This window comes from Lipophrys pholis, assembly GCF_963383615.2.
Source record: "Lipophrys pholis genome assembly, chromosome: 21".
Lineage (NCBI taxonomy): Eukaryota > Metazoa > Chordata > Actinopteri > Blenniiformes > Blenniidae > Lipophrys > Lipophrys pholis.
Window position 1 is genome coordinate 6001703 of NC_137649.1, and position 25270 is coordinate 6026972.

The window sequence follows — 25270 nt, forward strand, 5'->3', positions numbered from 1 at the left end:
GCTCCAGGATCTCCCGGCTGGACTCCTATTGAGTGAAAACAAGTGTGCAGTACAGAATCATGCAACACTTACGTGGCGCTACAAGAGGCAGAAGCTGCGCAACCTGCCGCTCGCTTCTTTCGTTGAGTGTGCATGTAAAGGTCAAGCCTGGGATTTAACCAGGAATCCAGTTGCATGAACATTCAGAAGATTTCTGCCGCTGCCATGCATGACGCATTATGTGCTGACCTTTACCTTGACTGAACGCGCGTTCACGCACGCCGGAGCATGGGTCGGCGTGTGCGTTTGTCTCGCTGTGCTCGTGTTGTTACGACACCAGATTTCCCCAACCGCACACCGTCGTGTCCAAACATACAAACAGCACAATTAGAGTGAACACCGCACGCACGCACAAAAAAAAAAAAAAAAACAGATGCTGTGAGTAAAGCTGCAGGGATGGCACACGATGTGACGAGAGTGTGCGTGAAAGAACCCATGCAGAAGCTCCCTGGTTTGGACTTGAGAGCCATTCTGTGTGTGGAGGTTGCATGTTCAACTTGTATGAATGGTTCTTCTTCTGGTACGTACAGGAAGAACATGCAATTCCAATATATCCATGCATGTTCTCTCTCTACACTCAGGTTTCCTCCCACGGTCTTAAAAAACAGCGACGTCTCGATTGGATACGCGACAGACGAATAGCAACCACTGACATGTCAGCAGTCCAGGAATCATCTTAAAAATAGACGACGCAAACGGTTCGACGGCCGGTTGTGATAAAATGTCATTTTGTGTGACAAAGAACATGAAGGAAGCGATGGGGGAAAATGGGCGTGTCCACTGTGGGTTGTGCTGCTCACACATTTCGCCTGGCTGTACGTGACATTAGATTTAGCCAACGTAGTTGCTACTATAATAAGTATATAGCATTCTAAGTATCGGAAAGAGAAAGTATCGGTCGATATTCAAATCTGAAAAATCAGATCGTATCGAGGTCAAAATGTATGACGGAGACGTCGACATTTAAAAACATTTTTTTTAGACTAATTGGTGCCCAGAGGCAGACTGAAACCAGTGCAAGATCTATTTTCTTTAATACAATATTGCAGTAGGATGAGCTGGAAAACGCCTCGTTATTAATAGCCGGTGTCCATTTTTAAATTCTGCTCTTCTTCCACTGATTTGGACTTCATCTCGTTTGTTCCGAGCGTCTCAGCGTCTAAAAAAAGCGACGCGCTGATCGGCTCCGTTCTCCGGAGCAGGTGAGTCGAGTCCGCAGGGAGACGCTGTGGAGACTCGTTGGCATGTCATTAATTAACACTGCTGCCTGCAGCAGTTTACCAACCTGCATGGAAGCAAACACTGAAAATGCCTCATGTGTACAGAGACATGGGAGTAGACAGGGAGTGTGCTGCATATTAACACATAGCATAGCTTTTACATTCAACCAATAAGAAGAAGAAGAAGAAGAAGAAGAAGGATTGATTGGTTGGTTGCTCAGTTGGTCGACATAATAAATACCTAAAGTAACGACAGAATAGCAAAAATTCCTTTAAGGAAAAACTTAAGAAAAAAAATTGCATATGAAACATCAAATGAAATGCACCAATATGAATCAGTCCAAACGTTTGGTCAAGTTAATATTCCAGCCTTGAAAATCATTCAGTAAGGAGACAATCCTCCAACACTAAATTTCATGCTTCTTGAACTCTAAAACAAAAACGGCGTGACGCTCTTCACACTGACCTAATAAGACCCATTAGCCCGTCGTCTGGAGACCCAGATATCCGCGCTGCTGAGGTGTCTCACACAGGCTTTATTGGAAGCTACATTGGTTTATTTGTTTTATAAATGTCGTGCTCAAATTGAATTCCACTTCAGAGGGCCATTAGTCCACGAGCCGCCCTGAGGGAGCTCAGACTGTCGGCTCTGGTTTACATCACCAAACACAAGCAGACCCTGGCATTTCCTTGTTTCCTCTCGGTTTGTTTTCCACACAGAACTGACCTTGGATTTAAAACGGACCGAAGTGAATCCGAAGGCAGCTCGGGCTAAATATTTCATACAGCATTAGGACCTAATTACTAATTAAAAGAGTGTGTCATGCGTCGTCAGAGTGTTTCATTGGTTATTAGGAACCAGCGCGGTTTGCGAGCTCCGCTGGTCGCGATCGTCATACAGGGGTGACGACGAGCAGAAAGGAAATCACATCGTTCACAGTCGTTGCGGACAAATTAGAAACCTCCGTGCATGCTAAGTGTTTGCAGGAAGTGAGTCGTTGCCGTCCGGTCAGCACCATGAGCGCAGATTTAAAGAAAGTTGCTTCGAAGAGCCGGCTTCAGCTCATTTAGAATGGGCATGAGGAGGTTTGGAGCCACGTGTCCGAACTGTCAGTCCCATTGTGAAGGTTTTATTTTGATTGTAGATACTTTATTGGGCCGCTTGGGGAAATTATTTCACTGCGTTTAACCCATCCATTATTATTATATATATATATATATATATATATATATATATATATATATATATATATATATATATATATATATATATATATTATTATTATTATATTATTATTATTATTATTATTATTATTGTTATTATTATTATTATACCTTCCCATGGGCTCACCACCCGCAGTAAAGGTTCCTAATCGGTGCATTGTGATCTGGGTGACGGTGCTCAAACTGCCGCCCCCCGCCACCCGGAAACAGATAAGTGGGAGAAAATGGATGGATGGATGATTATTATTATTATTATTATTGTTGTAATAAAATCTAAAAATGTTATATTGAGGCTATACAATTCATTTCCCAGTGTTATTATAAGCAGAGTGAAAACAAGAGGAACATGCGGGATGTGACCCGAATCGAACGACACCTGACAGGTGGATCCGACAGGTGAATGAGAGATAGTACGATTTTTATTTAACGCCGGCTGTCGAAATACCAAATAAAGATGTTCGACTGTGTTGGTTGAATTGAAAGCACTCCACTAAAGGTCTAAAATTATTCTTTGTCAATTGTACAATGATCAGCTAAGCTTTCAGACGATTTCTCAATCCCACTCTCACCGTATGTGTAATATTGAAATTTGAATGATTACTTGATTGCTTTAGGATTTTAACATCAGTGTAAAAGCAACTCTGTTACATGTCTGCCCATTTCGATTTGGGATTTTCCCCCGGTCTTCCATTTTTATAAGGGAAGAAATGTCAATCTATCACCTATAGAGCTACTGTGAATGCTCGGCTTTCTGCGGCACGGCGAGGAGGAGTTCATCCCAGGGCGGCACAAAGCCTCCATCCAGGTCTGCCAAAAAAATATGACTTTTAATCAATGCCTGTTCTTTACTTTCCAACCTGGAGAAGATAACTCCTCAGTCTGCCTGCTCACTTTCACAGTCTGAGGTCTGCCGCTCCATCAGATTGAACTCTTCAATTCGAATTTTCTATTTTCATCACCCTGTCATCATACACCATCAGCGCCACCATTATTCTCTCTATTGTGTGGGCTGCTCCCAATCTGCAGCCCTCCTCCTCTTCCTCCCTCCTCCCTCGTCTTTTACGACGCACGTCAAGCGTGCGCGGAGGACTCCGAGCTGAGGGGCAGGGGACCTCCACCCCCATTCTGTCTGCTCCTCCGCTCCTCAGTCGCACCACTCAATCACACCTCGAGGTGGCTTTCACTTTGAAGTCAGTGAAGGCAATGAATGACTGGACACGGAATTACAAGCGCTCCACTGACAAAAATCGATGGATGGATGGATGGATGGATGGATGGATGGATGGATGGATGAAAGGATGGAACGATGGAAGGATGGATGGATGGACGATACATCAATAGCTGGATGGATGGTAGACTGGATAAGTGGGTGTGTAAATAGGTGGTTGGATGGACGGGTAGTTGGGTAGACAGATCAGTCATTATTTGGATAGTTAGATCAGTAGGTAGATCGGGACAAATTCAAAGTACGAAATAAGCAAAGGTGCAACACTATCCGTTGTAAGTTTGCATAGAGATTATGTTCATTTAAACCCTCAGCTTTTCCTTGACGGCCATGAAACCCTGAAATTCCTTAGATTAGTTGCCCGTGTGTTTGATTTCTACTCCGTTACAAAACTTTTGCATTTTTTATTGAGTGCGAAGACTAACTGGTTTGTACCTGTGAACTTGTTTGTGCCTAAAAAGATTAAAAAGACAGAAAACAATCTGAATTCAGATTGTTGGGCCTCGTTCACACTGCAGGGGAAAAAAACGATCCAATTCAGGTTTTTTTACTCACAGGTGACTCATATCCGACCTGTTTTGTGACCAATTTAGATTTTTTTCCTCGATCATATGAGGTACCAATGCGGATGTTATTTGACATGCGACTGCTTGATCACGGATAAGCGCCGGAGGAAGCAGCTCTGCCAAAATGTTAAAAGCTGTTAAAAGCTGTGCTCTCTTTGTTCCTCATTCTCCTTCTTTCAGTCGTCATGTTGACTAGAGTTTGTCGGCTCGCATTTAACAACCACTTGAGAATGGATCCTCACTGGCTGAACAGTATCTCACAATTTGGGAGCCAAATTCTCACATCCTTTAACTTTGTTTATTTCATGTGTGTTTAAAATGTGTGTTTAAAATGGAATGTGAATAATTGTGGCGTAAATCTCTACCTCCTCCTCAGATTTCAGATTTTATCCACGAGTTTATCCAGATCTCAACTGTGAGTTTTCAGGAATCATCGTTTGTGGTGACTCGTATCTGTGTATATGTGTAAATGCGCCGTCCAAACGCAGAGAAATATCAGGGTTTTTTTTAAACACACCGGTGAGTGTAAATGTAGCCTCAGGTCAAGCTTCCCCTCCTCGTGTCTGATTGCTTCTTCCCTGCGCTGATGGGTTTCACCTGTGCCCTTGTGTTTGTCTTCACCTGGTCGCAGGGTTCTAGATTGGGTTGGTTCTGGTTGTTTCTAGCGTGTCTTCGTTATCTCTTGTGATCTGGAGGACTTTGTGATTTTGGGTCAGGTGTTCTGAGTCTTCCTCCCAGCAAATCTTTACACAAAGGAAACATATTTCTTCTGGGACAGCTCATAAACACTATGTTCTACATGTTTAAACCAAGAAAAGACACTAAAAGGCAAATCCTGGGCGTATCCAATGCATCTGTGCTGCGAAAAGTAAAAGGCTTGTTCTTTTCTTGTCACCATCTTCCCCTTTCAATCCCAGTCAGTGCCTCCACTCATTCACGTAGGAACAAACATGATCTAATACTAATCGATGATCAACCGCAAATCACCTTAAGCAGCTGCGATTACGCTGAAGAGTGCGCACAGGAGGCTCCAGAGACTTTGTCTGCAGCCAGCAGAGAATCATTAATTCACCACACTGTCATTTTGAAGCCATTTGACTGGAAAAGCTGGAAAATGAAGTCGTCCATCTGCCGCGACTTGAGCTTCCCTCCTCATTAGGTGTATAAAAACGTACATTTTAGATTTATCGAGTGTCGGCGAAGAAGCCGCGCAATGGTGTCGTGTTAGTCCCTGGGTTGAGACAGAAATGGGCTTTATGGGCTTTCAGGACAGAGTTTGAATGTTCTTCCTGTACATACATGGGGTTTTTTTTCTGGGCTAATTACCTTCAACAGTTAGAAGTGAACAGCTGCAGAAGATGGATAGAAGCTGTGAGTGACTCAACAAGCAGTCCAGAAATGTAACATCAGTGGGTGTGGTATGAGAACACACACTGGAGAAGTTCACAATTTCAACCTGCAAGCTCTGAACACATTACAGACAACTTCAAAAAGTAAACATCTTTGAGGCTCGGTGTGCAGCTCCTCCGACCAGACTGCTTGGTAATACTTTTTTGGCATTTTGCTCGCACTGATAATTCTCATTTTGCTGCACACCGTGTTCGTACCGGCATCAAAATATGAAAATGCCTTTTAAAAGAGCCTGTGCTGCGGCTGCAGTATAGATTAAAAAAGGAATGTCGACCTTTACCTCCACAAAGGACTCCAATGGAAAACATTTCTGTCTGAAAGAAGCTTCCCAGACACAAAAAAAAAAAAAACCACGTCAACAAATGCGTATGTCCACACAAAACGCAGTATCTAGAGCCCCTAGTGGCACTGTAGCGCCACCACAGAGATACACCAAACAGAGAAGAAGACCAGATTCAGACGAAGCTTTTAAAACCAACAAATTACACGAGGTGGTGAAGATGTTTTTGTAGAGGCCATAAAAAGCCCAGGAGCTTGTGAAGCCGGGATCCAAGCCTTGTTATCGGCCACTTTGTCTTGTTGGTTAAGAAAGATGAAAACGCCTCGTTTTTGTGTTTTCGTTTCACAAAAGTTCCACGTTTAAGCGGCAACATATTGAAAATGATGTCAGTTTACATGGAAACGGCAGGAACAATGAAAACAATGTAGTTTACATGTTGGGCCACTAGCTGGTGCTGTTTTTTTATTATGAAATCACACACACATGCACGCGGAGAAGAATACGCTATAAACGTTAACAATGGGAGAACAACGACATCCTCGAGGACAGACGACCGAGTTGGATTGTTTTTACGGTGACTGTCAAAATAAAAGTTCCAGGAGAATATGGACTGGGAGTCATGACACTCTGGAGGAAAACATTGTTATTATTCTCCATCTATGTCCAGAAGAACTATTTACTATGGACGTGTTTGGTTTTTTTTGTTGTTTTTCTTCCCATTTCCACGGAGACAGAGCGTTTTAGAAAAAAGTTCCACCTCCAGAAAGTTGCGTTTCTATTGCCGTGTAAACAGACAATCAAAATGCACCAACGGTTTTTTTGGGTTTCACTTGAAAACGTTGTTGTGTACAGGGCTTCAGTGTTTCCACCTATGATTTAAAACAATAAATAAAAAACTTATGTGGATACACCTGAACCCATATCTCAGTTTCTTTTATTAGAGTCACGCCCCTGCTTTTCAGATCACACGTCTGCCTTTCTGTTCAGCCTCTTGGAGAAGCTGCCTTGTGTCCGTGGTCCTGTGTTAATTTTCCTTCTTGATTGTGACGATTGGCCCCACCCCCAACTGAGCTGATTAGCTCCGCTCCCTCTCTAAGGATTGGGTCTACCCCTGATGGTGTTGATTAGAACCAATCCTGACTGTGCTGTTCAGTCGCTCGTTTGTCAAGTTGTGGGGTTTTATTGTAGCATACACCGGTGTGGTATTTTGTGCTGCGGCCATTTCAGAAAGAAATCGCTTACCAATTTGAAAGGAATTTCAGCTCACATCCAGACTATAGAGCATCTTCCTCCCACTAATTGAATTAGGTTAAATTAAAACATTGACCCATGCAGCTCGGCTCATGTGCCACAGCAACTCTACAATAATACATCTATCATGCAGTCATTGAGACAAAAGACTCAATTCAATAGTTGCTTTTCCGAGCGACGAGTTACTTTTTATTCACATTGACCAATAGTGTAATTCCGTGACATTTACAAAACTAGTAACTGGATGAAGCACGAATTCCGCATTTGGACTCTTGTTTCACTCACCTTCTACTATAAAGCATCACGATTGTGACAACAGGCACTACAGGCTGCATAACAAATACACTGCAGGGAACACCTAAACAACACAGTGTAACTCCAAGTACATCACACTGGTGTGAAATCAACCTGTCCAGTTAGGAAGCAACACTAATTGTGACTCAATTTCACCTGTTGTGCAAATGAAACAGACAACATGTGGAAATGAGAGGCAATTCGCAGGACAACTCCTATAAAGGATGGGGTTCTGCGGGTGGTGACCACAAACCATGACGCTGTTCTCGTCCTTTCTGGCCGATGTTCTGGTCACTTTTGAATTTTGTTAGTGTTCTCAGTCCTCGAGGCAGCAGGAGGCGTTGTGCAGCTCATCCAAGATGGCACATCAATGTGAGTTGTGGCAAGAAGGTGTGCTGTGTCTCCCAGCACAGTGTCCAGAGCATGAAGGAGATACCAGGAGACAGGCCAGGACACCAGGAGACGTGGAGGGGGGCGTAGAAGGGCCACAAGCCAGCAGCAGGACCGCTACCTCCTCCTTTGTGCAAGAAGGAACAGGAGGAGCCCTGCAAGAGCCCTGCAAGATGGCCTCCAGCAGGAAACTAATGTGATGTTTCTGCTCAAACTGTCAGAAGCAGACTTCACCAAGGTGCTATGAGGGCCCACGTCCACAAGGGGGGGGGGGGGGGGGGGGGCTGTTCTTACAGCCCAACACCGTGCAGGGCCATTGGCATTCGCCAGAGAACACCAATATTGGCAGATTCACCATTGGCGCCCTGTGCTCTTCACAGATGAGAGCAGCTTCACACTGAGCACATGTGACAGACGTGACAGTCTGGAGACGCCGTGGAGAACGTTCTGCTGCAGCAGCATCCTCCAGCGTGAGCGGTTTGGCGGTGGGTCAATAATGGTGGGAGACTCGTGTTGTCACGATACCAATATTTTGGTAACGATACCACCATGTATTTCGATACTTTTGATACTTTTCCAAATAAAAAGAGAGCACAAAAAATGTCATTACATACAGCCTGTCTTAAGTAGGACCAATGTCTTTAAATGGTATGTTACTATGCAGTAATCGTTATAACAATAAATGGCTAAAACAAAATATTATATTCTTATATTATATTATTTATTGTATTTTTATAATACTAATATTTATAATAGCTTACATTTTTTTCCAGAGCTACTTGTTCATGGGTATATAAGTTATTACCTGTCATTAATTGAACTCCTTATGCAGGTCTGGGTGTTTGTCCTTCAGGTGTTTAGTAGGTTCGTAGTGTTTCCACTCTTGGCCAGACATGTTCTCAACCACTGTTTGCACAGTGGTGCTTCGGTGTTGATGGAGACACCGAGCTCCTTTGTTTTGAAGCCAAAGTACTTCCATATAGCACTTCTATACCACTACTAAGTTGCAGCCTTGTGGATGTAGCAGCAGCCATTGTTTTCCTTCTGTCTCTCTCTCTTGCTCTCTTTTATTCCTCTCTTTCACCAGACTGTTGCTCTTGTTAGTGATGCACTCGATTTCTTTTTACGGAGTTTCCACGGGTCGTTTGAGTCAGTTACGCATGCGCACTCTCACATGGACGCAAACGCCATGTCATTTACGCGTGCGCATCTGGTATTTTTTTCAAAGTACAAGCTCGGTTGGGAGAAGATTGTTTTGGAAATCCGTTGTTTTGACTTTTATTTTGAAGTGGTGTCCATGAATGTTGTTGGAAAGCGCTTTATTCAGTTGCGGATCTCGGGTTGGAGCGCGGGAGAGTGCGCTCACCCCGTCTCGGCTCATTTTTTTTTCACACCTCTCGGAAACCGGAGTGCAAAAATAAAAAAAATGAATAAAAAAGAAACCGGAGCACTGTTTTCCGCACTTTCGATTGTCCAAAACGTCCCGTAACGCGTAAAGAGCTGTCAATATCTCGTGCGCAAAATCCGTCAACGATGGCTCTCCTGGAGGGATCCCCGGGTCATTCGCCACGGTCCCACGTCTACAAAATCCTCAGTGAATGAAAGTCAGAAAGCGGAGCAGCCGGCCGAAGCTTCCCCCACAGAGACTGACCACTCTCCTCAGTGCAAATTACAACACAAGGCGTCAGTACCGCCATACCAATACAGTACCGGTATACCGAACAACCCTCGGAGAGACATTGCTTAAGATGGCCCACAGCCCTCCAGGTGCTCGCCAGAGGTACCCCGACTGCCATTAGGTACCGGGATGAGATCCAGTGTGAGACCAGATGCTGGTGCAGTGGTTCCTGGGTTCCTTCTGATGCAGGACAATGCCAGGCCTCATGTGGCGGAAGTGTGTCAACAGTTCTTCCATGATGAAGGTAGTGATGCTATGGACTGGACTGCCCATTCCCCAGACCTCAGTCCAGTTGAGCACATCTGGACATCACGTTTGGTTCCATCCACCAACCACACGTTGACCACAGACGGTCCAGGAGTTGACTGATGCTTTGACCAAGTCTGGGAGGCCGTCCCTCAGGAGAACGTCCCTCAGGAGGCCATCCCTCAGGAGAACGTCCCTCAGGAGAACATCCCTCAGGAGGCCATCCCTCAGGAGAACATCCCTCAGGAGAACATTCCTCAGGAGAATGTCCCTCAGGAGAACATCCCTCAGGAGAACGTCCCTCAGGAGGCCATCCCTCAGGAGAACATCCCTCAGGAGAACATCCCTCAGGAGGCCATCCCTCAGGAGAACATCCCTCAGGAGAACGTCCCTCAGGAGAACGTCCCTCAGGAGAACGTCCCTCAGGAGAACATCCCTCAGGAGGCCATCCCTCAGGAGAACATCCCTCAGGAGAACATCCCTCAGGAGAACATCCCTCAGGAGAATGTCCCTCAGGAGAACATCCCTCAGGAGAACGTCCCTCAGGAGAACATCCCTAAGGAGAACCTCTGCCGCCTCATCAGAAGCATGCCCAGGCATTGTAGGGAGGTCCTACAGGCATGAGGAGGCCACACACACACTACTGAGCCTCATGTTGACTCGTCTGGAGGAATTGTCACTGACGTTGGATCAGCCTGCAATGTGATTCTCCACTTTTATTTTGAGTTTCATTCCCAATCCAGACCTCCATTGGGTAATAATTTCGATTTACATTGATAATTTTAGTTATTTTGTTCTCAATGCCCTCTACTATCTATTGAATAAAGACTTTCAACTGTAATATTTCATTAATTGAGGTCTAGGATGTGTTATTTTCACGTTAGTGCTTGAGCGGTGTGTATTCTCAGACAAAGTGCACAGATAAATTATTCAACATGATCTCACATCTACTTATGCTGTCGCTTATTATGTCAAAAAGAAAATGTAAATATTCCAATGAGTGAGTGCCAAAAGGTGCCAAAAGTAATAGGATATGAAAATACCCGAGTCAAGTCGATTTTAAGTATCTTTTTAAGTAGTTGTCCATTTGCATGTAAAATGAGGTGACGGTAACAGTCTCTCTAATTGAACTGCACATCCTCATTAAGAGCTTCAGACATCACAGAGAGCAGCTTTCACATCTCATGCTGATCCCACACAGCTAAACTTTGCAAACCAATCATGTCTTTGCATATAAAGTCTCAATTTGAATGTGGAGTGGGAAAATGCAAATAGGATTTTATGCGGAATGGAGAGGCGCGGCCACATGAGTGGACACTAAAAGTGAGATGATCTAATTGTAAATTCTGGACATTTAATTAAAAATCACATGCGATAAGACCAGGAGTCTGCCAGATGTAGCTCTGGAGCCGCATGTGGCTCTCCGGCTCCTCTGTAGCGACTCCAGGGAGCGTTTCAGATTAGGTAATGTAGATTAAGGTTTTGCTTCCATTTTTATTTCATTTGCACACTGTATTTTAGAAGTTGTTTAAATCTCCAGGCTGAAAACAGATAAATAAGGTAAAACAGCCGGAGTCAGCCATCACGTTCAAGAAAAGTTAAAAAAAAAAAAAAGAAAAAGAAAGAAACAACAAAGAAAAAATGGAAAATTAGAAAAAAAAATTCTAAAAGGAAAAAAGAAAATACAACAAAAAGAAAGAAATGAGATTAAAAAAAATTATGGAAATGAAAAGAGAGAAAGAGAAAAAGAACTAAAAATGAAATAAAAGAAAACCCCAAAAAATAAGAAAAAGGAAAAATAGAAAAAAGAAGTTAAAGTAAGAAAGAAAGAAAGAAAGAAAGAAAGAAAGAAAGGAACACCGTGGCAGGAGGAGCTTAAACTCGCATCACTTTTCACTCACGGTTGCAACATCACACAGTAGAACCTCTGACCAGCGACCCGGCGAGAGCAAACAAATCATCGTCCACGGTCACGTTTTAACTGTAACTCACCTTAATGAGCAGAAAACCTGACGAATGTGAACCACTGGCAGGTTTTCCTGGTAAATTTCCAGCTGAGCCGACATTAAAACCACCCAATTACTTGGGCTGGACCCGAATGCCAGAATATGTGGTTGTTGTGGTGTTGAGATGTGAATAATCCTCCTGCAGCGCAGCGCTAGTCTGTAGGTCCTCTCAGCTTAACTTTCAATTTTCACTTTAATTCACCAGGGGAGTCAAACATGAGGCCCGTGGACCAAAACCGGCCGCAAAAGGCTCCAATCCGGCCAAAACACCAAGTAAGGAGGTTATATAGGATTAATAGGAGTTGGGTTTTTTTACACTTCACTGTATTTTGCACCAGAATGTTTCATTTAAAATGACTTTATGTTGAGATTGTCGTCATTATCATTAGTAGTTGTGTGATCTTGCAAAAATATAGATAATTTCATCGTTTCATGTGCGGCACTACAAAAGAAAAACTTCCATGTATAAATTTAAAGCAACATTTCACCGGCCCGGCCGACTCGAGATGAAACCTGACTGCATTTGGCCACTGAAGTGAAATGTCATTAACACTCCCATGGTGCATTGCAGCACAACAGTTCAGTCTTTGCAATCGGCTCAGCGATGCTACACTATTATTTGACAGGTAGATTTGATAAGTTTCACATTAAAGAATAACATAGTTTGGTCTTAGAAACATGGTGACGGTACCTGAATACTCGAGGTTAAAGTCACAGCATCTGTGACGTCGACCATTTTGACTTATTGATTTACAGTTTTACTGCCATTTAATTTATGAAGATGTTCCTTTCATTAAGAACAACTACTTTCAGATTTATATCTCATTGTCTTTCTTGGGCTCCTCAGTAGAGATTCTCCTGCTGTCAAAAAAGTAATTAACTTTTACTCTGAGTACATTTTATATGAACTACTTTTACTTGTACTTGTGTAACATTTTATCAAAGTAATTGTAATTACTTTAGTAGAACATTTCGGTGATCTTTCCACCTCCGTCCAAGAATAATATCATCATTTATCTTCAGGAAGCGTTTCATTATTTCAGTCAAACACAGAAATGCGTAAAAACTTTGAACCAAGTGAAAAGGTGCAGATTTCATCGTTTGGGTCCTTACCGGTCCGCGCTGAGCGCCGTGAGCGTGAACACGGACACGCCGACGGAGGTGAGCTGGATGACGGGGATGAGTTTGCACGCCGCCTCCCCGAACACCCACTCCTCGGAGAAGTACCGGAAGGCGTCCACGGGCACGCAGGTGACCAGCAGCAGCAGGTCGCCCGCCGCCAGGCTGGAGATGAAGATGTTGGGCACGCTGCGCATGGCGCTGTTGGTGATGAAGATCTTCACCAGGGTGATGTTGCCCAGCAGCCCCACGGTGATGATGAGGATGTACACCGAGGTCATGACGCAGCGCACGACGAAGTGCACCGTCTCCCCGCCGTCGGAGGACGCCCACCAGCCGGGCTCCTCGGTGGCGTTGGGGGTCAGAGAGTCGGAGTCGCCGGGCAGAGGTGGAGGTAAGTTGGAGAGGAACTCGTCGTCCATGGCTGTGTGTGGCGGGATGAGAGAGAGAGAGGAGAGAGAGAGAGAGAGAGAGAGAGAGAGAGAGAGAGAGAGAGAGAGAGAGAGAGAGAGAGAGAGAGCGAGAGATGGGTGGAGGGGATATCCTGAGAGGAGGCTGCGGGAGAGGCGTCGCACCTCCAGAAGGTGCGCTGCGGGATCCTCCGCGCGTAAAGACGCAGCGGCAGCGGCTGTTTCACACTGACACGAGCCGCCGGCACCGGCAGGAAGCGGAGGGAAACTTTTCAGACTGTGAACTGTTGATCTGAGCGACTGAATGAAAGAGGGAGAGGCGAGAGGACGCGAGTAAAGAGGGGGAGGCACTTGTTTGACTCTCTCTCTCTCTCTCTCTCTCTCTCTCTCTCTCTCTCTCTCTCTCTCTCTCTCTCTCTCTCTCTCTCTCTCTCTCTGAAGGGTGGGAGAGAGAGAGAGAGAGCAGATGGAAGTGATATAGTGGATGATGAAGAAAAGAAACTGCATAGCATCATCCATCCATCCATCGGTCCATCCATCTTAATCCCAGCTAACAATGGGTGAAGCAAGGATACACCCTGGGCAGGTCACCAGTCCTTCACCGGACAAAGAACCACGCACACACACACACACACACACACACACACACACACACACACACACACACACACACACACGCACACACACACGCACACACACACACATTCACACCAAGGGGCTATTTTCGGGCCAGTTCACCCAGTGAACATGCCTTCCAGGTGATCAGCTCACGTGGGGTGACACATGTGGTCTGAGTGAAAGCGTTTTGGTGCCTGTTCACACTTGTCTTCAGGACTCACCACTTGTGATCAGATCACCTGAAACTCATGTTATTCCCAGGTCTAAAGAAGGACTTAGGCCCTGCCGACACAAGAACGCTGTTTGACGTAAACACATCGGGGTTTTTTGCCGTTCATCCACACGGTGTTTTAGCAGCTGGAAAACTTTTTTTTTTTTTTACACGGGGTTTACCCAGATTGAAGGAATTATATAACGCTGGCTCGACTTTGAGGTTTGGAGGGGCCAAGGTGCACATCTGAAGCCCCCGAAGCGACCCCCTCTGCGGCGTCACTTTATAACAACATTGGCAGAGTACATGCTCCAGGTCGTGCTGCAGAAGTACTAGTAGTTTTATTAAGGCGATATGCTGGATTTCTCCAGTAAACGGAGGAGCAGGAGTATTCTCAGTGTCGTCTTTTGCATTTTTTTGGTTAATTTGGTGAGTCACAGCGCCCCTTAAAGGTCTGTCATATGTATTACACCGTGTTGAGCCGCGTTCATAGTGAAGTGTGGACGGAATTATTGTTTTTTTTTTAACACTGCGGAGACAAAAGATCGTTTTGGCTCGTGTGGCCTAATTAACCTCACATGTATGTTTTTGGAATGTGTGAGAAAAACAGAGTACCCGGAGAAAACCCAGGCACACACTGGGAGAACATGCAAACTCAGTGGAGAAAGGTCAAAAACTGCCAGACTGAAATATCTGATGAACAATAACCACGACACGACCATGTGGCATCACTGAGCAATTCTTGAGATCTGCTATATCAGCGAAAAAACATCTTTTAAAAATCCTTTACATGATCTTAAAGCCTGTGCAAGATGAACTCGTCATTGGATTTCCTTTAAAAACATTTTGATTCATTTTCACAGACGAGGCTGCCAGATAGGCAGCAAAAATGAATTTCAACGCACATCCGCAATTTTACAAGGATCCGAATGCTGAGATTGGCTATTACGTCAGCTCAGTGATGACTGGCCAATAGAGGGCGCCATCCTCGCTGGGATCGAGAAGTTTTTTTTTTGGTTTTTTTTAATAACATATATTAATATAATGGAATTCTGTCGAAATAAGTTTATGGCAAACATCTAACAATGGGCCCTGAACTGTGTTGTGTGAGCAGCCTAGGGAGCTGCAGAAAGCTGCCCCGAGGAGGCGGGGCTTAGAAGCAATCTGACCAATTACTGATCAACACCAGAGTGACTGACATGAAATTAAACTAATCAGCGTCATTTCATGTCCGAGACTTGGGGCGACTTTTTAAATGGCCCCTGGCTCAGTGATTGGCTTAAAGTCAGTTCTGGTTTGTTCTCGCGTGTTTCTACGAGATGTTGAGATGAAGACCAGCAGTGAGTCTCTGATTATTAACTCTGTCACATCTCTTCTAATTTACCGGCTAGAAAAGAGAAATTTGTCTGAAAAGCTGCAGTAGGTTTAACTCAAGTATTTTTAAATGCACACAAACAGTAATGTGTTCAGAATTTTGCAAATATGTCCAGGTTTGTTAATGTTTAGATATGATTATATATATTAATTTCTGAAAATCTAAGAGCTTAAAAAAAAGGAACAGTTTATTTTGCACTTCTTTTTTTAAGGTTTCTTTCAAAACATTCAAAAATACTTTGAAAGATGAATCGATGTGTTATTTGAAAATATACCTGATATACCTTTTGTTTTCCCTAAACTCTAGACTAACTGTCATTTCAAGTAAACCAGACCCAAAACACATTAATAATGAGGCTTCTGCTTGTATTTGTTTACAAGTATGTTAATAAAAGAGTCTTAATAAGTGCTCTCTGTTTACTCGCTGTTACTATAATGTTTCATCGCTGGGGGCCTCTCTCATAAATGCGCTGTATTAAAATGAAGTTAACATGGACTGAAATCGAATAATAATAATAAAGAGCCTCCCTAAGAAATTTACCTCCAGCCGCCACTGCGTCCCTGTTTCCCAGGACTTATTTAGTTCTTTCCTGCTTTGAGCACAACAGAGAGAAACTCCCCCCCATCTGATGCGGCAGTGTAAATCCTCCCCAGTACAAATGGGAGCGAGAATCCCTCTGGTGGGACCCAGGAGCAGGTTTTTAAATCGTGTTTTGAGAGTGTGGACGAGCAGATGATGGCGAGGAGCAAGGCGGTCCGAAGAGACTGAGATCCAAGGGAGTGAAGCAGCTGGAGCCGCCGGTCACACAGGAGCTCCACTGCACAACACTGCCCCCACTGCTCACCGGTGGTATTACACCCTTTGCTGGTTTACACAACTATTCATATTAATTAACTGATTATAAATGTATTAGATGATTAAAAAAATAAAGTAAATTCAGTTGGTTCATTGAAGAGTTGTATGAATTTTACTTTGTGTTACCAAAATTTCATTTTTGGGTTATTTCAGCTGAGATAAAAAGAACAGCTATGCTTTCTTTCTTGTGAATCAAATTTCATTTATTGACAAATTCCTTACTGATGAGTGTAAACTCTCAAAACAAAACCTTTTTTGTTGTTTAAAACAGAAATAGAGCAATACATCGCAATTCTATCTCTGTCCGTTTGAAAAGTATTCTTGAGCTTACTCATTTTTCTTTTTTGTATTTTTAAATTTCACATTTTTCTTTTGTGTGTATATTTTTCGCTCTTATATTATTTTCACCTTTGTCACATTTTCTATTATCTGCTCTCTCAATGTTTATGTCCTTTTGTAATGCACTTCTATAAAAAGTCTAATGTTTTTGTTGTTAATTTCAATAAAGTTCATTAATAAAAAAAAAATAACATGGCTTCTTCTTCTTCTTCTTCTTCTTCTTCTTCTTCTTCTTCTTCTTCTTCTTCTTCTTCTTCTTCTTCTTCTTCTTCTTCTTCTTCTTCTTCTTCTTCTTCTTCTTCTTCTTCTTCTTCTTCTTCTTCTTCTTCTTCTTCTTCTTCTTCTTCCTCATTGTGTCATCGTGTCGCTTTCCCACTCGACTCACTCGTGTGTCTCTCCTGACACCGTGACGCACAGCAGCCCTGCGCCGCCACGAGCTGGAACAGTCGCATCAAAGCAAACAGTGTTCGACCAGAGCCCCCAGAGGGTCCAGCACTGGGCCTTCACAATAAGAGCATCACAATCCCCGACATAACAGGATGTAGTAGCACAAGAGTCTGCAACCTTTATGACCAAAAGACCCGTTTTCACGATTTCCCCAATAGAATTTTTCTGGAGCCACAAACATGTTAAATATATGAAATAAAGAGAATTGTTTTTTGTTTTTTTTAAAGAAAAGATAAACTTACAAAATATAAATGATCACAGTTACAATTTAGATATATTTTATTGAGTTTTTAGCTGTTGTGTCCATTTTTAATTATTAATTTCTTTCTATGGAATTTTCCACTTTGGCCATTTCATACATCTTGGCTATTTAGATATTTATAGCCGTTGTATGTTTCCCAATGCTTGGATCCATTTTAACTATACCAGCATTTTTTATTTTATTTTTTATTTTTTTGCTTTACATCTTTTTTTTCCTTCATTTCCCTTTTTTCCTCACAGCGATGGCTGTTTTTACAGTTTTGCCTTTTTTATCTCTTTTTGATCTGGAGATAAGACCATTTTTGAAAATCAGTGTGGAAGGCAAATTAACTAAATATGAAAACAAATGTTTGTTTACTTTGCGTACTCTGAAAGCTTCAAGGAGCAGAGAAGCTCCTTGAAGCTTCTCTACACTCTTGTTTTATCAAGGTTGCTCATTTGTATTTGTCTGGTTGGTGCTGTGTCTTGTTCAATTACCTTTAAGTTTTGATCAACTATCTGTTTTTGAAAAGTTTTATTGAACATATATTGAATCAGACTTGTTGGATTGTCACAATTTCTTTCCAGTTTCATTAAAGTTGAAGTCATCAAAGAGTGGATGAACTGGAACAAAGGCAAGCAGAAAAATTGAATAATCCATGAGAGAACACTAATAACTGATAAATGATTTAAATTTCATTTTTACCCAGAGAAAAAAGTATTCAAAGTATAGCAGCATCAAAACTTTCAGTCATTTTGCAGCAGTGCGATTAAATTTGGCTCTAACGGTTGGCTGGCCTATTAGGGTATGTAGGAAAATTCTAATGCCGCAGAGGCCTCCAGGGGGCGCCACAAAATCGGGGAAAAAAATGTGCCTTCAATATAATTAATCGTAAAAAATATATCCTTAGTATTACAGTTACTCCACCAGAATCCACACGGGAAAACGACAAATTTTGGACCCCGTTTTAGTTGTTGATGTATCTCTAACAAATATCTCTAAATTCTGAAGGAAATTCATTATTACAATCATACAAGCAGTTAAATTTGGTGGAACATATGTGGAAAGTATATTTAAAGATTCTTTCTGGGAGAGTAACTTTAACTCTTGAAATGAATTCAAATGTAAAGCAATATTACATACATATACACATTAAACTGCAGTTTACTGCCATTCAACATTTCACATGCATCTATTATCTATCAATAATAATAATATAATAATAATACATTTTCTTTGCAAAGCACTTTACATTTATGAAATAAAACTCAAAGTGCTATATGTGAATTTTATAAACTAAAAACATAAAACTAACATATATGAATAATAGTGGAAGATAAGTTCAGCCTCTGCAAATGGGCCATCAACAATACTATCTTTATAATCTGTATATAGTTATTTTGATTAGTTTTTGTATATAGTTATTGCATAGTGTTCTTGTAGTTGTGCTTAGTTATTGTGTGCAAACTGTGCGGTTTTTTAAATAGTTTGATGATTGTTGTGTTTATAATTTATCAGTATTATTATTATTTATTCACTTATTTCCAGGATTTATATTTTGTGGTATTTCTATTGTATTTCTGATGTTTTTTGTATTTATTTATAATGTTTCAAGCATGTAAATTGGGAGACATGTTATCTTATATAATTAAAAAACAAAAGTAAAAGTGAAATTAACGATTGGGGGGGTGGGGGGGGGGGGGGGGGGGGGGGGGGTGGTGTCTTTAAATCTTATGCCTAAGGCGCCACATTGGGTACGACCGGCTCTGCAGACTACTGCATCAGGTGCCCTGGCATTTGCTGATTACTTATTAACCACTGAGCGTCTGTATGAAAGCATTGTTTCAGCAGACTGAGCTCCCAATCCTCTGCGGTGTCATTAATACGACACAGCACTGCATGATTCATTACCCCGCCACCATAATGATGCCAAAAAATAAATAAAAAAAGGAATTAACAGCTGGTATATCACGATGAAGTAGTTTTTAGTTTTAGATTTCTGGTAGGGTTGAGAATACTTTTAATTAAGTTCTGTTTTAATTGAACAGTGCGTTACATCTGTTAAGTGCAGAAAATTCGATAAAATTGCAGAAGTGGAAGCAGTAAGCACATTTTTATCAGCGGGGATTTAAACAAGCAAACTGTCATAAAGTTGTTGTTTTTTAGGCTATTTTAGGTTTTTCTATTACAGTTTTGTGTGTTTTTATTCCCTCTCGCGTCTGAGGTTGAGATCTTTGGGAGTTTTGTCCCCCCCTGTGTTTATTTTGAAATCAGCGACCAGAAGAGCCCCCCTGGTGCCTCGCCCCCCCCCCCTCTGGCTTGACTCCGCTCTGCCTGCTGCAAACCGCAACCTGGTATGAGTGTCGGATCCCTGAGCGGGAATAAGAGGTGGGAATGAACAACACTCCGCCAGGATTACGGTTGGTGTGTGAACTTCCTTTTTTAATTTAACTTCGTCCAGTTGTATTTCCTTTTGGAGATTTTAACTTTGGGGGTGGTGGGCGTTCTGTCTCTGTTGGGATGTTGACTGGTGGGAGGGGGGTGGGGGTGGGGGTGATGCTCTGAGTTCTGGGGGCCATGATGCTCTTATAGAAGTATTTACAGAGCATGTTGTGCTTTTGACTTTTGGTTCTTCTAGTTTGGCTTCACCCGGATGACAAAAACTTCCACAGTTTTAAAAAAAAAAAGAAAAGAAAAAAAGTAGAACATTTTATTGTCGCGTTCCAACGTGTGTCGAAAATAAAGCTTTGAATCTTAAAGTTGACTTTAAATGTGCAGTTACTTCTCTGGCCGGCCCTTCACCCGACCCGGTGCGTTTGTGTTTCTGTTTGTCAGCCCCTCGCTGCATTGTGCTCCCCAGGAGGGTGTCTCTGTTTTTTTCGCTGACATGGTTCTATCGGGATTACAATGCAGGGACCGCATGCCCTCCGCCGCCATTGTTACCCCCCTCTGTCCCTGTTGTCTTTTCCGAGTCAATTGATGGAGGGATAAAAGGGGCAAAAAGTATGCATTGACATGAGCTTTGAGAGAGAGAGGGAGAGAGAGAGAGAGAGAGAGAGAGAGAGAGAGAGAGAGGGTCAGTTGCGGTTTGTGCAGCCCTGCTGTTGGCAGTCTGTGTCTGGTGCCAGCTGAGAGCCGGCAATGAGGGCCCAGAGCCGCCCCGGAGCCAAACCCAGGAGCAGACCATGTCTTTAAACTACATCAAAAACTTCTATGAAGGATGCGTAAGTGGGACACGATTGGCTTTAGCCTCGATCGACCTTGCTCACCGTTCAAGCTTCGAACGAGCAATGTGGACCAATCGCCCCCCCGTGTTTGAACCGTTGTCATTATTCCATCATGTAACCGGCTGACATGTCGGCATGTAAAGGGGATCTTCTCTTTGTGAGAGTGTCATTTCAGCCGTTTCCCCGGTAAACACGAGCGTGTGTGTGTGTGTGTGTGTGTGTCTGTGTCGGAACGGCGCCGGGGTGGAGATGAGATGGGAAATGTTCTCCTGTGAATGGGTTTTGTTTCAGCCCTCAGAGCTCCGGGCCTCAGTGTTGCCGTTTGCATTGATCCGGCGGACAAAAGCGGTTTTCCTCTTTGTCCGTTCCCTGCCCGTTGCTTGCTTGTGCGCTCACTGTCTCCTGCTGTAAAATTGCAAATGCTCATCGAGCACCTATCACATTCGTATTTGGCATTGTGTGATCGTGTGTGTATGTGTGTGTGTGTTTCAGCTCAGGCCTCCGACAGTGATAGGCCAGTTCCACACCTTGTTCTTCGGCTCGGTGCGGATGTTCTTCCTGGGCGTTCTTGGCTTCGCCGTCTACGGGAATGAGGCTCTGCACTTCAGTTGTGACCCGGACCGCCGGGAACTCAACCTGTACTGCTACAACCAGTTCAGACCGATAACACCTCAGGTAGGAATCAACCGCCTCAGGAGTGCCGCTTAACGTCTCGCACAGAAGTCATAGCGAGTTCATGGCGCCGTGAACTCCAGAATTACAAGCTGGGGAATTCTGGGCTGCAAATGCCTTCCCCTATCCCCTCCATTTTGTGTTTATGACCAAAAATCCCTTCCGCTTCGACTGGCCAATCTTTCTTTGTTTATTGTGGTTTTTTGCTGAAACATTTGCTGAATCATTAGGAAATGTCACAGCATATTATTCCAGAATTTTCTGCATGTTTGATGTGCTTTTTGTGTACGTGGTCTGAACGCTACGGGATTGAATAAAAAGATGAAGACCAAAAAAAAAAAAAAACCAAAAAACGATGCTCTAGGATAGTAACTTTTGCGTCTTGCCACTTAAAGGGACAGGCACACAGAAATAGGGTTTAGCATGATTAAGGCCTCGTTCACACGCCAACGTTTCACGTGAAAACTAATCCTTTTTGTTTCAAAAAAGTTTAGCATTTACACGGCAACGTTTTGAAAACAATATCTGTTTACACTGAAACGGCCTTAACGCTGAATATGATGTAGCGTTCATGTTGGGCCACTAGCGGGTGCTGTTGAGCAATACGCTATAAACATTAACAATGGGAGCACAGGGACATTCGTTTGGACAGACAGAGTCGGATTTCTATTATGGTGACTGTCAACTATAAAGCTGCCAAGTCCCAGGAGAAGATGGAGTCATGACACTCTGGAGGCCGCCATTGTTGTTATTGTCCATCTAATTGTTTTTCGCAAGCGCAATAGCAGCTTTTCAGAAGAGTTGTGTGAGCACTGAGCACGGACACCCAAAATGTAATTAAAATGCGTAAACGGGACCTTAGATACTCTATTTACCCATTTGTTACGCCGCGTGCTGCCATGTTGAAATTGGAACTCAGATTTCCTGAAGTTGTTTGAATGTTAAAAGTTCTGTGATTTGCATGCTTCGAAATTAGAATTTCCCAGTTACTTATGAGCAAACCACTTGCATGAATTATGTGCTGAATGCATTTTCATTGATTTATTCCTCGGATTTTCTTTTTTTCTTTTTTTGTTTTCTAGCTTTAACCATCTGCTTTTCTCACCCGTCCCTTCCTCTGTGTTCCTTCCCACTCCAGGTTTTCTGGGCATTGCAGCTGGTGACAGTCCTGGTCCCTGGAGCCGTGTTCCACCTGTACGCTGCCTGTAAGAACATCGACCCGGAGGAGATCCTCGAACGACCCATCTACACCGTCTTCTACATCATTTCTGTTCTCCTGCGCATAATTCTGGAGGTCATCGCCTTCTGGCTACAAAGTCACCTCTTTGGCTTTCAGGTCAGTCAACTTCTTCTGGTTAAACTCTTCTTTTTAAAGTTGCCTCTCAAAACGATGTAGGTTGTATCCTTTATCTTTGAAGTTTTAAACCTCTACCAGGACATATATCAGAGGTTGGAACGATTGTCATGACCCAATGAACAGCGTTTTATCAAGGTTTTGGGATTGTTTTAAAGGTTCCATATTGTGCAAAATTCACTTTATAATGGTTTTCTAGGAGTAATTTCCATCCCGATAGCCTGTGTGGGGCCCCCAGTAGTAGAAAGTCTGTCGTCTCCCTCACTTGTTCCTCCACTTTTTAGTCAATGTGTGCTCATACAGGCGAATCGGAGATTTTCCCTTCATGGTGTCATGCAGGAAAATAACCACACCTACTGGTAGTGGAGCTTTGCCTTACTGATATATGGAATAAATTCAGTATAATATGAAAAAAACATTAGCAGGGGCTAGCGGCAGGAGGCTCTCCTTCTATGTTCGAGGAAAAAAAACACTAAAAACCTGTTTCTAAGAGCCATGGCAAACCTTTTTCCGTAAACATTAGCACGTCTTCTCTTGCCGTGGGCAGACACAGAAACAGCCTGTTCTCCGTTGAGCTCAGTCGAGGAACTTCTTAGACTATAATTCAGGATGGATGATTGGGGGAAATACACTTTGAATACAATGTTGTTGGACCTCTGACACCGTTGTGAAATAGTTGAAAAACTGAATAGTATTGGATCATTAAGACTTTACGTCAGCAGATATATTTGAACATTCAGTTCACCTTTCATTCCCATGGGTCCCTATCTGCAAGCCTCACCTATATGTCCCTGCATCTTCATCTCAAATTACAATGTCCTCTTGGAAGGCGGATGTCATGATGGAACCAAAGCGTGGCGGTTCAGCTCGTTGGAGCTTGCTGTTTTTCTTGAGAATGTTATATTATAACTAATCACTCACAGTCTGACCCTAGGGGGAAAATTCACGCTGTGTAACCCCGAGAATGTCCAAGAAAACAATGAACATGCACTCAGCTGCATGCATGACCTGACTTCTGTCTCAGAGAGTGGACACTCTTCCACTGTGATGCTCCCTGACATGATGGTTGAGTCATCCAGAGCCACGGACATCAGGCTAATGTCTTTTTTTTATCTTTACTGTCTTTTCCTGTGTGCAGTTCACAGTGAACTCACGCATGTGTGTGGACACGAAGCTGTCAATGCACTTTGAGATGTTGAGATCGCGAGCAGTCACATGGAAGGTGACCTTTGACTGTTTGTGTATGGTCTTGCTCAGGCAGTAGGACCATATAAAAACAGTCAGAGGTTGGTCTACTTGAACACAACTGTGGAAATATTACAATACGGAATCAGGAAGAAGAACCTGGGCATCTTTGAAATTCTTGAAGTTTCCATACACATCTAAACAATACAGAGCAATGCTTGTAGAAATATTAGGTCAGTATGTTGGGGTTCAGACTCAATAATTAAAGTATTATTGCCTCACATTTCTCCTTCTTGCCCCTCAGGTTCACCCACTGTACAAGTGTGATGCCAGCGCTTTGGAAAAGGCCTTCAATGTGACTAAATGCATGGTGCCCGAACACTTTGAGAAAACCATCTTCCTCAGCGCCATGTACACCTTCACCGTGATCACCATCCTCCTGTGCATCGCCGAGATATTTGAGATACTCTGCCGGCGGCTCGGTTACCTCAACAACCAATGACACCAGCGTTCACGTACAGAAATACAGTGACTACAGGTGAAGGTATACAGCACTATTTTTGTCTGTCTTCGTGATGGCTCTTTGTTAGCTACTGCTGGACTTTTGCGAAAACCAGAAGCGAACATGAGAAGTCAACCTCGTCTGCGGTCTCTCATGAGCGGGTTGCACCAGGAAATTGTATGGAATGCAACAGGATCATAGCTGGGAAGTCTCAAAGTTTCTCTAGGTGTGATTTTTAGACTGATCGGCGTATTTCCGACAACAGTACTCGCTGTGTTTAGACGTCTTATGTAGCACAACGGGTTTGTACCTCCAACTGTATACTAGAGAGATGGGATCCAACATTTCTCCTGACTCCTTTTGTCCCCACGCAAACTAAAAGAACAAGGTTCATGCTTTGGAAAACTGTGACTGCGATGGCAAAACAGGAAGAGGAAAATCAAGAGGACCACTAACCTTGTGATCCCATCGGGTGGAATCGAACCTCAGATCAGCGGAAAGATGTCCCCTGAGGGTATTGATTTCTTTCAAGGACCCGGCATACACTTAATGCATTAAGACATATTGGCCCAATGACAAGCATCTCCTCTGGATTTGAACCTGAAAAACTCAGTTACTCAGGATTTTAGTTGGCGTAGAAAGATTTGACCTTGTTTCCTTTAGTTTTCATGAGAGCTCATTGTTTTCGTAAAACTAAGAGAACTAAATCTTATCAGGGGTCTATCGCTTTCTCTCGGTCAGGTTTTAGACGGAACATTGAGATTTTTGGACATCAGTCAGTTTGTATTGGCTGTGTTCAGATGTGGAGAGCCCAGATTGTCACTGACCTTTTGAACCCTGAAAACTTGAAGAACACTAAAGTATTTTTTCTTAGAGTTGCACCTCA

The 25270-nt window shown here is 43.1% G+C and overlaps 2 protein-coding genes across 2 annotated transcripts in view; one reads left to right on the forward strand and one right to left on the reverse strand.

The window, feature by feature from the left end:
- Positions 1–13370, reverse strand: part of nmbr (neuromedin B receptor) — a gene marked incomplete at both ends in the record, with an annotated part of 65268 nt that extends 51898 nt beyond the window's left edge. Inside the window, one exon of the mRNA XM_080491297.1 lies at positions 12943–13370. Coding sequence (XP_080347423.1) covers positions 12943–13370 — 428 coding nt within the window. The remainder of the gene's footprint in view (positions 1–12942) is intronic.
- Positions 13371–20629: 7259 nt separating this feature from the next.
- On the forward strand, positions 20630–24384 carry gje1a (gap junction protein epsilon 1a; the record flags this gene model as incomplete). Its single annotated transcript, XM_080490086.1, has 4 exons — positions 20630–20668; positions 21164–21346; positions 22482–22679; positions 24187–24384. 4 exons carry the CDS (start codon positions 20630–20632, stop codon positions 24382–24384), a joined length of 618 nt encoding a protein of 205 aa, XP_080346212.1.
- Between the last annotated feature and the right edge of the window lie 886 nt (positions 24385–25270).